General features: G+C 48.0%; 1 protein-coding gene across 2 annotated transcripts in view; it reads left to right on the forward strand.

Moving 5' to 3' along the window:
- Window positions 1-6403: 6403 nt before the first annotated feature.
- The window catches only part of NXPH1 (neurexophilin 1), a 139414-nt gene continuing 132877 nt past the window's right edge, over window positions 6404-12940 (forward strand). Inside the window, exons 1-2 of one of the 2 annotated variants that reach the window (XM_065051164.1) lie at window positions 6404-7078; window positions 8036-8197. In XM_065051164.1, coding sequence (XP_064907236.1) covers window positions 8144-8197 — 54 coding nt within the window. In that variant the 5' untranslated portion in view covers window positions 6404-7078; window positions 8036-8143. Of the gene's footprint in view, window positions 7332-8035; window positions 8198-12940 lie in introns of both variants that reach the window. The other variant, XM_065051163.1, reaches the window with a different exon arrangement.

Below are 12940 nucleotides of genomic sequence, written 5' to 3' on the forward strand. Positions count from 1 at the left end.
CTTTCTGTAACCAAGTATTCATATCTCAGTAACAACTGCATGCAAAAGAAGGAATTTCATTTCCTCTGTAACTTCTTTGATATGTTGCCTGAAGCTTTCTCTTCCCTTGTAAAGATGAAAACCTGTTTCAGGTTTCCATCAAAGGCGAAAGTTCTTCCAATATTTTTCCACTTCTAACAAATATGCCACAATATTCTGGTCCAAAATATCTCACTTTGTTTTAATACCAAATGTAGACTTGGGTAAGCAAAAGCAGTTACTTAATGTGCTGCTATTACATGTGAAATTTGACACATTTTTCCATGTTTTTACAAAGCATATAGCTCCTTCCCGTATTCCCACCTTTCTTTTTTATCCTCTAAATACCAAAAATATTAAAGCAGGTTTGTAGCTGAGTAAAGTAAGAAGATGCTCTCCATTTGAGTGATCTGATGTCTAGCTGAATATTGTCCTTTACACCTATGAATGTCTGAAACACACAAAATGACAATGAAGAAGTGTGAGGGAATTCTGGTTTTACCTTTGCATACAACAAAAAGCCTTAATTGCTATAGTTGCAATGTAAAATCCTGATCCTGAAGTGCAAACAGATATGAATGGCTTTAAAGATATTCCTTGCTGGCCTTAACACCCCACCACATGAAATCATTTACTAGATGAGGGGCTTAGGCAAAACCTGTCTTTAAAAATTCTTGTCATTGCAAGAAGTATCCAAGCAAGACTTTTCACAACGACTCAACCCCACCTTGTTTGAAAGAAGTCTCACAACTTTAATGTGTCTGAAGAGGAACAGACTGCCCACCCAGATGTAAGGTTCTAAACCACAAAAGGCAGAGTTGTTTCTGACATTTTCCTAATAGCTCATTTTGCCTTGTAGGAAAAACAAAACTGAGCTATGTCATTATGAAAGGTAAAAGATCCCCTCACTCAGGTTCTGCTGCTCACTGAGCTCCTAGTAACATCAGTGTGGTAGGTAGTTTACAAACCTGCCACAAAGTAAAAGCCAGCTGAGAGGGTGCAGAGCATCACATATCACACAGAAGACTCACTCAGGAACCCATTTCTTCTGAGCTACAGCCAGGGGCAACATTATTTGGTGTGAAGAGTCCAATATCTGAACTCAGCTCTTAGGTTGTTCTAACTGAGATTATTTATACCTTCATCAGCTGCCTCCTTAGTAGAGAATAAGCTTCTTTTTGGACACCAGCAATTCTAGTCATTCACCACCTTTCAGATGTCAGCAAAGCTCTGAGGCTCCTTATTGCAGCATGTAAAAGCTGTAGCCCCAGCCCAGCTTCCCATGAGTGGGTGAGCGTGTAGCAGAAGAACCAGCACTGCTGCCTGTCAGCCTTTCTCTAGTGTGCTTGGAACAAAACCCAAGGGATGGGAGGGATGTGAAGAAGGAGAAGCCCTCAAAGCCTTCGCTGTGACCGCTCTAGCACCAAGGAAAGGGCGACTGGTGGTGTAACCTGTTGTCCAGCCCTGCCTGGCTTCTGCTGCAGCTGCTCTCTGGAGTGACATGTAAAATTTGTCTTCAGAATTGTTGCAGCATTGATGTTGAGCGTGTACAACTGATACAGTATGAACAAGAAAAAACGTCAGAGGGGAAGACACTAGGAGATCTCTCTTCAGGGATAGTAATGCTGTATCAGGGAGTTTATTCCTGCTTGCAATAGGGTGAATGCAAAACAGTTGACTGTCCTGCTTCAGAAGGTGCAGCAGCTACATTGTGTCATTCTAGCACATGTGATGTAGACCAAGGATGTCCTGCCCTGGCAGGCTTTTGGGGAGAATTTCTGCCATTCTTCCTCATTCTCCATGGAGTGGCCTTCTGCCCTGAACACTCAGGATTTGTGCAGCTTTCTGGCCCAAGCCTTGAACAACAATGTGCTCCCAGGAACCCAGGAACAGATGCTGCAGCAGTGCCCTGGGCTGCGAGCATCCCTCATTCCTCCAGCTCTGCAGACAGTCCAAGAAGCCTTCAGGGACTTCCCTGCTTTCTTCCTCACTGTCACACAGAAAGTAAAGACAACTGGCCTTGCAGACTTTCTCCCACATCAATTCCTACTTCAAGGCAACTTAATTCTCATATTTTAGCTGTCTTCTATAAAGCCTTCCCAGCTGACTTTGTATATGTTGTATTACTTTGCAATTAAAAACCATGCACATACACACAGAGATTTTAATAAAACTTTTGTTATCAAGTTTTATTATTTCAACAAGTGTTGCTGTCAGCTAATAATCCCTAGAGTGACCATAATGAAGTATTCCAATAATTGGATTTTAATTAAGAAATTCACTTAGTCCTACACTATTTTTGAAATCTAATTATGTCTTCAGGAAACTCACCTAAGTTGTGGTATTTTTGGGATAGTGTACAAACTCAGTACAGGCTCCTTTCATTACTTTAAATTATTATTTTTTTTTCTTTCCTTATGGGTATTATTAACATTCTTCTATTTCCTGTATTGCCACTGTAGAAAATTGTCAAGGTCTAACAGGTGAAATAAATGCAGAATGCAAATACAAATCCCTGTTATACATATTATGTTAGAAAATAAACTCCCTATGGAAGAAAAGTTAGAAAGCTTTTTTTTTGCTTATTATATTAATGATCTAGAGATTCCCCTCTGCCTTGGATTTCAAGGCATTATTAATGAGAAAATCCTGCAGATAAACTTGGCTGTAAATGTTATTCATATAGACAATAGTTTATGTCTCACCTCATCTCAAATATTCTGAGAAAAATCTTGAGTATATATGTACACACAGAGTGTCACCTGGAATAAGTCTAGTGAAGCTTGTAAGCTTGCTCATATTTATATCACAGAAGCCCTGAGCAACAGAGACACTGCTGTTGGTACTTTACCTTTTAGTCTTCTTTGATCCTGAGCATCACGTCTCACTCCAACATTGTGTGAGTCCTTATGACATAGTACCAGGAGAAATAATTAAGAACACCATGAATTCCAGGCAGTTCTCTTGAAGTGGTTGGACTATTCCTGTATTTTTCCATGTGGGATACAGAGTAACACCACTTTATAGTAAGTCTTTGACTGTAAGTAGACAGAAATCAATGTAACAAAAATAAAAGTCTTGCGGAGATATTTTTATATTTAGAAATGTGGACGGTACATACAGTCATATTCTGACCTTGAAAGAATGGAAATAAAATGTGACAAGGCACTCTGTTTGTAGTATTTATGCTAACCATAAATATATTCTGTTCAAACATAAAGATTTCCTTGAAACAAAAGAACTCTATCTGAAATGTGAAGAGGGGAAGGGATAAGAAGAGAATATCTGATGAATTAATGGTTGGCAATATGAAGAACATTTCAGTAAGATTATTTACATGAGTGATATGAAGCATCTGGCCTGTACACTGTATAGTACAAATATAGAAAAGCTGTGGAGGCCATAATCTGTCATTGTACTGCATATGCAACTCCAGTTGAATTCAATAGCACTTCAACATGCATATAGATGAGATGATATTTACTTATAGCACAGACTGTTTTTTTTTTTTTTTTTTTTTTTATTTTTTATTTCAAGACAGCCATTGTTAACATTTTAATATATCCTTTAAAGAGATGGGACAAAACTTCCATTGACTTTAACAGCCAAAATTCCCAACCAAGACATTGGCTGTAACCCTGAAAAACAATCTGAGAAAAAAAAAATCTGGTTAAGAGCAGACCGAAAAATGGTGGTTAAGCTGCATTGTTTTTTCATCTTCTTAGACTTGCTTCAGCCCTTAGTACTCTGGCCTAGCTTTGCCTTCTTTGTCTCACTTCCTTTTTTTCCAAGCAGTATTTTCAAAATAAAACATGTAACTTATATGAATCATACAAATAATATCCATTTATAATTTTTATTTCATATATAACTGTCCATGTTTAGGCAAGTTAGCTACATTGCACAGCAAGTTTAGCACAGTCATTTGATATTTATCATTACAGCATTATATTTTCTTCTAGTGCCTCAAGCAATTAAACTATGTGCCCATCTTCTGCTGGAACCTGCAGCAATTATTAATCACTTGCCATTGTCTTTGGGTTTTCTGCTTGTGACCCTTTCAGTTCTGCAAGCCAGGAAGCTATCTTTGCAGTAACAGGGAAGATGTCTAAAGGTTAGAATGTATTTCAAAGCTTTAAAAATAGTCCAATTGCATTTTTAAGTCTAATTGGACTTTAAAAAAATCCGTTAGTATACACAGAATTTGTGCTTGTTTAAAACCTCACTAGCTGACACTTACTTGCTGGAGATCTTACTGCTAAGAATACAAACAGTATCCATATGGTTGAAATTAACATTCACTTAAAAAAAATTCTAATATTCCACTTAAGCTGCTGTATCAATATTACAGAATCAGACAAAAGTCAAAAGTCTGTGTTGAAAAATCCTAAATGTCAGATTTTCATAAGCATTACATTTCCTTTGTAGAAGTATCACATGTTCACAGCTGGAATACTTTGGAGACTGCTTTTTTTTTTTTTTTTTTTTTAAACTGAAACGATGAATCCAGGCTCCCGTATTGCTCCTTTCTTCTGAAATGACAATGGAGGGAATGAGCAGTTCTAACAGCATTTCTGAAGGAAAGCTTGATTCCACTGTAGTTAAAGAGTTTGTCCCAGTGGCCTTCAGCTGAGGAGGTCAGTTGAAGAGTGAAGAAGCCCTCCATGAAGCCAGTGGGACCTTGGATCAGTCCCAATCTGACAGAAAACAAATTTGTCCATCCTGAAGAACTTTGCCTCAAAAGCCTGCTGACAGCTCAAAGTAGATACTGTACAGACCAGGCTGTTCATAGAAGACCTTGCTGAGTTTACAGGGGGAGGAAATTTTACTGGGCTGAAGTAAAGAGGAATCAGGCTTACAATTCCAATGGCACCATGAGTTCCTCCACAGGGCTCCCCTAAATGAGATATAAGGATCTGGATGAAAAAGACTGGGAGGATCTTCTTCTATTTGACCAGCTGAAGAAGTAATACCTCTCCAATGACTACTTCCTTGTCTTCTCCAATATGCAGACATCAATGATCAGACCTCAGATAAGCTGAATCAAGTCACACAGACTGTGGAGTTGAATCATTCCTCCTTAAAGAGGGAAATGTTCCTTCTTGAAGAAATTACGTCTTTCTCAGGAACATGACCCACTGAAATGTGGGAGACTTGGTGTAAGCTTTTCCTGCTCCATACTAAGCTGTCAATCTCATAGCTAAGGTAAGAGGAACCACGCTGGATCTAAGTATGTAGCTTATTGCAAAGATCAGCAGTATGCTCCATGCAGCTTATAGCAAGTTTGTTCTATGCGAAGAGAGTAACGTCTCTCTCTCTTTCTCTCTCTCTCGATTAATTACTAAGTGTGGACAAAGCTACCCACAGGGAAGTAAGAGTGGAATAGACAGGAAGGAGGGAATTGAAAGGTAAAAGTCATCTGTGATTTTTTTATTTGTTACCCATTTGAAGCAAGAAGTCTCTGGGCAGCTTTAGCCTGCAGTGTAATGCAGCAGCTCTCTGGAGTGGCAGGGTGACAGTATAGTTCTTCGCAAGGTGCATGCTTCTCTTCAAAACTGTGACGTGAGCATTCCACATGTCTAGTAGAGTGATGGTGCTGGAGACATATGGAGTTGTCCATCTTCCAGGTGTTTGGAGCAGAAATGGCCATGGGGGATTCTCTAGTGCAGCTCTTTCAAAGAGTACTCATTACTTTCACCCTCCTTTCCCCAGTCCCCTATTACTAGTGTTCCAAACTCAGACCCCCAAATTAAAAAGTATTTTACAGCTTGGTGATGATGCCTCAGATTGGAGATATTAATCACCAGGACATGCTCTGAGGGAAGCAAGAATTTGGCAGGACAACTGAAGTCCTCTTTTTGTCTCTCATTTCCCGCTTGGTACAGCGTCCTGGCTTGCTTCTTGGTTCCCCTTTGGGAGGTGATAAATCTGAGTTTTGCTATTGAAGCTGAGCATCTGGTAAGGCTACCCTGTGCTGTTGGTGTCCTCCCTTTCACCCTGTCCCAATGTCACATTGGTAATGATACGGTTTGAGGGATGGAAAAGGGCAGGGAAAAGCCCCATAGGACTCCTGGTAAAGAAGAAGGAAAACAAGGTCGATGAGACCTTTCCTTCTGCATGACAGCTGGCGAGATTAGCCACAATAGCGGGCAGGGATGAGTTTTCTAGCTTCACTCCAAGGGGCTGTCCAGCTACAGGTTCCTTCTTGCGGGGAGAAGCAACGCTTAATCCCAGAGCTTGTCTCCCGCAGCCGTCACCCACCTCTACTCCAAGATCCCATCACCTCGGTGCCCGCTTTGAGGGCGCCCGCTGCCTTCACAGGCTGAGCAGCACTGTCGTGGCACGGGACACCCCTGGGAAAGGTGGAAAAACTAAAATGAAAGGAAAGAAAGAGGAAGAAGATGTTCTCCCAGGCTTCTTCCAGGCGCTGGGCAGGCAGCCGGCTCCCGCGGGCTGGCGGACAGGGAGAGGGGCTGTGCCCAGGCAGCAGCGCGGGCAGTGCCGGCAGCCCGGCAGAGACAGGCAGCCGAGCAGCCCGGGCAGGGCAGGCAGCGCGGGCAGCGCAGGCAGCCCGGGCAGGGGAGGCAGCACAGACAGGGCAGGCAACAAGGCAGGCAGCGCGGGCAGGGCAGGCAGGGCGGGCAAGACAAGCAGAGCGGGCAGCGCAAGGCAGCTTGCGCCGCTCGGGGAGGGCTCTGATTCATCACCCCGTTCAGAGGAGAGGATGGGACGCCGCTAAACTCCCCTTTCTCCCTCCTCCCTTCCCCCTCTCCGAGCAAGCCCCCTCCCCTTCCTCCCCCCTCCACTGCTCTTTCTCTCTCCCCAAGCAGTGAGGCTCGGACAGTGTTCGGCTCCAGAGCTTTATTTTAAGATGATCGGCCAAGGTCTTTGCAGATAGATTTTATCTGAAGTTAAATAGCAGGCGCTTGCCGCTCGCTGGCCAATAAGTCATTTTCAATAGAGACAAATCGCCCTGGACGCTCCAGAGCGCCGGTGCCGCCGCTCCTGCCTGCGCCCCCCGCCGAAGGCGAGCGGGCAGCTCGGGCAGCTCCCTCCTCCTGTAAGTGTCCTGCTCGGCGGAGCCGGAGTGCGGCCGTGTGTGGAGAAGGGGAGGCGAGGGGGGGAGAGCCTGCCAGCCGCCCAGCCGCCCTGACAGTGCCTGCGCCGGATGCACAGCGGCCGCGGGAAACCTCGGTGCGGAACGCGGCGAGGAGATGCGCAGGGGCAGCGGGCTGCGCCGCGGCGCTCAGCCCCTCTAGGCTCGCCCATGGAGCGCCCCGCGGAGCCCCGGCCGCCGTCGGACCCCCCACGCCGTACGTATCCCCGCCGCGCCCCCCCCGCGGTGGCGGGGCTGTCCGCAGGGCGCTGGGACGGAGGAGGGCTGGGACCGGGGATGGGGTCCGCTCCCATCGGGGCGCCCCGGGGCGCGGCTCCGGCCCGGGACAAGGCACGCGCCTCAGGAGCGGTGGAGGGAGGTGGGCTCTTGTGGGTGGTACGCAGAGCCTGCCCGGGCGTCCCAGAGGCGAAGCTCTTCACCTCGGCGTTAGGCGCCAAAGAGCATCCGGAGCCCCGATCCCATCGTCTCCTGCCCCTTCTCCCAGTTCCGCGCCCCTCCGCTCTCCTGCGCGCTGCCGGGGCTCCTTGGCCAATTGCCGGGCCGTTGCCTACCGGGCCCCGCCGAGGGCGTACAGGCAACCAGGGCAGGGCAGGGCTGGCGGTGGCACCCCCGGGCGGCCCCAGCCCATACCACGGGGCTCTCCCAACCAGTAAAAGGACTGAGCGCCGGGGAGTGTTGTTCCCTACAGGCGCCCTGCAGCCAGCCCGGACCGTGCAATCACTTTGCTCTGACGCTGGATTAACTCGATTTTAATCGTTTTTTGTTTCCCCTACCTCCATCCACACACCCCATCTCCTCCTTCTCTCCCGCCCCCCCTTCCCTACACACCTTTCTTCCCCCCTTGTCTCAAGCCTAACCTTGTCTTGTGGTCATGGGGTCTATAATTTCATTTTTGTCTAGGCTGGTGAGAGCTCTGCTTGTTCTGTAAAGTGGATGTCAGGTGGATCTATGTTCTGGAAGGAACAAAGAGGCAGCGAAGGCAGCGCGGGGGAAGTTTGACCGGCGAGGATGCAGGCTGTGTACTGGTACGCGGTCCTTTTGCTGCAGCCCACCCTCTACCTGGTGAGTGCCCCCAGCCCCTCACACGGGTCGGGAAGGGGGGAGCTGGGCGGGTGGGGTCGTTAGTCTGGTGGAGAACGAGCAAACTCACGGCAACTACCGGCGCCCTGCAGCCAGCCCTGCCCCGTCCTCCCTCGGTCTGGCTGGGGCCGGGGCGCGGAGGCGCGGTGGTCGACCGGCAGCTCTCGGTAGGTCGCGGCGGGGGCAGACCCATAGCTTCACCTCCGCGGGGAAGAGGTGCGCCGCCGGGCGAGAGCAGGGTCATGGGCTCCCGGGCCGGGTCCCCCGGTGCTTGCGGGGAGAACCGGAGCGCCGCCGCGGGAGCACCCGCCCAGACTGTGGGCTGAAGGCAACTTTTTGCCCTCTGCTCCCTCCTGGCAGTGGGAGTCCCTCGGAAGAGGACCAACCCCCCGCCCCGTATGCCACTACGGGCGGCACGGTACAGGTGTGCAGGTACTCGGTGACGAGCACAGCTAGTATTTTCCGCGTGAAGTGTCATTGACTTTCGTAGCAAATCTCCTTTAAGATTACCGGGGGAACACGAGTAAACAGCGGCGTTATCTCCTTTCACACACACTTTGTTCCCTCTACGGTCTCAAGGAACAAAAACAAGGCAGGCTGCTCTTTTGCAGCCCGTACCCTCGCTCGCTTGCGATGCGTTAGGCAAGCAAACGCTTGGCGGGAGCTTGTCCCGGTGCCAGCGGGGGAAGGAAAACCCCTTTCTCCAGTAGCGCTACAGGAGGAAGCACCCCGGTGCTCGTGGTGGGGGAGGCGGCTACGGCCCGGCTCCGGCAGCGGCTCCGCGGCCGCCGGGCGCTGCCTGCACTACCGCTCCCTGCGCTGGCGCGGATTTGCCGCCTGGGTGCGCTGCGGCGCAGCACGGCGGAGCGCGGCCAAGCGAGGGGCAGCCAATCCCGAGAGGGCCCGGGTCGGGGGGGGCGAGGGGAGTGAGGGGAGTGGAGGAGGTGAGGGGGAGCGAAGGAGGTGAGGGGGAGCCGGGACGGGCGCGACCCGCTCCCGCTCGACGTGAGTCCCGCCTGGGAACCCCTGTCCTCTCCGGGCGGTGCCACGTCTGCCGCGGGCGCCTCTCCTTCCCGCGAGTTTTATACCCGGGGGTGCGGTGGGGGTGGAGGGGGAAGCGGGGAGAAAAGTGCGTGGCAAATAATCTATCAAAAAGCCGGAGCGAGATCGATACGTCGTGTTAAATTTTAAATGTGTTTGCTGGCAGTTAAACTGCTCTCGACTCATTACAACAACAGTGCTGGATTTATTCTAATGCGCTGCAGTCTGAACAACAAGCGCATTAATTCTCCTTTAATTGTAAACTGGGAGCATTTGAAAACCATTCAGTGTGCAAATTATGCTGATTCAATTACCGTTTAGTTACAGACTTCATTACCTGAATGCTTTTTTTTTTTTTTTTTTTCCCGACGGCTTGGCATTGCAGAGTAAAGGAGACGATTTTCCATTTTCCCTCGAAACAATGCGAAATATGATGCAAAAAAAAAAAAAAAAAAAAAGGGAATTAAAGACAAGCTAGTGGGAGGGGACGCGCTTTTCGCCTGGGCTGCGTGTTCTGCCAAAACACTCGGGGGCGATCCAAAGGATTTCCCTGTCTAACTCGATTCGTCTTTCTGAGTCGATACTTCCACGTTTATGCCAATCTCTCCCTATTTAGGGAGTGACTTTGAAAGTTTGCATTAGGCCATCACGTGTGAATAAACTGTTTATTAGCATCGAAGCATGAAGTTTTGATTAAAGCTTCAATGCGGTGCCACAAACCAGCAAAGTGCAGCACTTTGTTGTGCCTATCCATGTGTGTGCGCCGCTCTGTGTGGACTAGAGCAGTGTCAATTCAGAATTAAATTTTCAGTACCCAACCTTTTAGAAAGGGCAAATAAAATGGCAGCACAACCCGCTTCCTATCGGGTTTGTCAACAAATCATTTTTGAGAGGGGTTAATAATATAGGGGAGAGGGAAAATAGCATGTTTCCTCTTTGCCTAAACCAGCCGTTGTTCAGTGATAGTGAACAGGCGCAGCGAGGTTGGGCTGCCTCGAAGTTACTCATTTACAGCCACTCACTAGTTTGTAATTTCTCTTCACCCAGCAAACCACTGCTGTTCCTCCCCCCACCCCCCGCCCCTCACCTTTAAACCTCTTCTCAGTCTTGGAAGAAAAGTGCTGCTTCTTTTCTCTCCCTTTTTAATAGCGCCATGTGCCGTCCAGCCTTATTGCCTGAAATTTATAGAGGTCATGGCCGACCAGAACGAGGAGGAATTTTGCTGGGGTAGAGAAGGTTCGCCATATTATGTTTATTGATAAGAACAGTAGTTAGCCTCTGTGAGACAGGCGTTTTCTCCTTATTTCGAGCTGTGTGGTGTATTGAAAATGTTATATTTGATATGCAGTGGAAGTGTGTTTCCTTTGGCCTAAATGGATAATATAGTGCTTATTTGGTAGAGTTAGGAGTTAATCTTTAAAGGATTGAAGTAATTTTCTATCTTTACATTTAGAGAGCTGCAGAAAGTGTTCAAACAGCTACACTCGGTATTATTTACCACGATACTCCACCACTATTCTTTCGGAAACATCTTTGTCTTATTCCAGTGTATAATGTTTTCTTAACAAACAGTGCTGTGCCGAACTCATAATCTTCATTAAGCAAGCACGTAAATATTAAGAAAGAAAAAAAACACCCGGAGATCGTACAGTCTTCTAGGTTTGAGCTCTATTTGTATATAAGGACACCTGGGTTTTATACCCATTCCCTTTAAGAAAACCTTCTCGTTTAATTCCTGCCTAGTTGCCGGTGAATTTCCAGTCCCACACCACAGGACGATAAAACGCCAGGATGTTTCTCTGTTTTTTTTTTTTTTTTTTTTTTTTTTTTCCTGGGTGGAAACAACACGCTGTAGAAGCGACTACAAAACGAGCAGGCTTCTGGCAAAGACGGCAAGGCTCCTAACTAGTTATTTCTTACTGGGACAGGTCAAGCGTGGCCCCAGAGGAGGAGGCAGATCGCGTCCGTACCGGCTCAGGAGACCCGTGGGGCTGGCGAGGACCGGCGGGCCGGCGTCTCCCGGCGCTGCCGGGCGCTCACCCCGTCCTGCCGCTTCCCGGCCGCCCGCCGAATCCTGCGCCCCCTCTCAAGCAAACTCAGGGCGCCAGGAGCAAAAATGCCTTGCAGATTGTGAGATTTTTGCCACCTCCCTCCCCCACCCCCCCAACATGTTCACAGGCTCTGCTTTTACATGCTCTAGGGAGAACTTCCCGCACGGTAGGAGCAAAGAATGATAACACGCGTCTGCTTTGCTGGGATCACCCCGGGTTGGAGGAGATCACTACTTAGCTACTCTTTACCCGGAGTAGCGGGTACGGAACCAAAACCGGTCGGAGTTTTGTTTTGCATGCTGCTAGGGTAAGGATCCCTCCCCCTTCAGCCCCTCGGCTTGTCGTCTTTTCCCAGCAAAGCGCTTCTTTCACCGATGTGTGTGTAAATGAGGATATACACCAGAGCTGAGTGGCGGAGCGTTTTAACTCCGTGCAGAATTTAAACAGTGCAAAAGCAAATAGGGGGGCGGGGGGGTGATTTCTCACTCCCTGACGAGGGCTGCGAGCGAGCAGGTTGTTTCGTTGGAGGGGGGGGAGCTTCTCTGCGCGGCGCTTTGTCAGCGTAAGTGCAACCGCGGGGCTCCCGGGGCACCCTGTTATACAGGGCGATGGCATTGACAGAGGGGCTTGGAAACAGCCTGCTGACCTCCTCCCCGTGCCGGGCCGGGATTTTAAGGTCTGTTCCACACCGTCACTGTAGTTTGGAAGCCTCCTGACAGTCGAGCGGAGCTTTCCTGCAAAAACATCGTGAATAATAGAGGTTTAAAATTGCCCTCAGCGGTGGCACTCTTGGCACGGTATTTGCTGAGGGGGTAAAAAGGAGGTTAGTGGCTCCAGAGTTTGTGTACATTTAATTTCGCTCTGTGTCGCACTGTTTGCGGTCATTTCACCCCGGTTAATGAAAGCTATGGAGAACGTGAAGAGATATCACGTGCCGGCGAAGATAAGTTGATTTTTTTTTCTTCTTTCTTTTTAAAGATAGCTGCTGATTGTGTCCTACTTTGTCGTGGGAGGAAAAAAGTGTCTATAGGCTGCGAAGATAAAAGAAAACAAAAAATAAAACCAAAAGAGAAACAAGGCATTGTCCGATCATAATCATCAGACACAGTATTTTGTCAGAGGCATTTGGTGCTGAAAGCATTCAGGTTTTGCTTTTTTTTTTTCCCCCCAAACAAGAGACTTCTTGCAATTTTCAATTTGACGTCGAAAGGGGGGTGGGCAGGGAGGGGAGGCGAGAAGAGGGGGGAAGCGTTTGGCACGAAGAGAAAGAAGTGGCTTTTTGTGCGAAACAGTTCACGTAGCCTTGAGAACATCCCCCTCCCTCTTTCTAAAGGAGTTTGAGAGACGCTTTCGCGGTGGTGTAGGGGGAATAATTACCCTTTCGGAAGGTAAGGCACGGTGAATAGCAGCCGGACTCGGATTTCGTGTAGGCGGAAACAAACTTATCTGCGTCTTTTTTTTTTTTGTCCTTTCTTTTTTTTTTTTAATTTTTAAATTTATATATATATATACATATATTTTTAATATGAAGTGACGGACGGTGCATTCTTTCTTTTCTGGGGTTCCTTCTTTCCTAACCACCAGGGACCTGTGCTAGCAGTTTAAGAAAAGGTTTCTCCGCACTGAAATTTCT

This window comes from Columba livia, chromosome 2 (assembly GCF_036013475.1).
Source record: "Columba livia isolate bColLiv1 breed racing homer chromosome 2, bColLiv1.pat.W.v2, whole genome shotgun sequence".
NCBI classification, from domain to species: Eukaryota; Metazoa; Chordata; class Aves; order Columbiformes; family Columbidae; genus Columba; species Columba livia.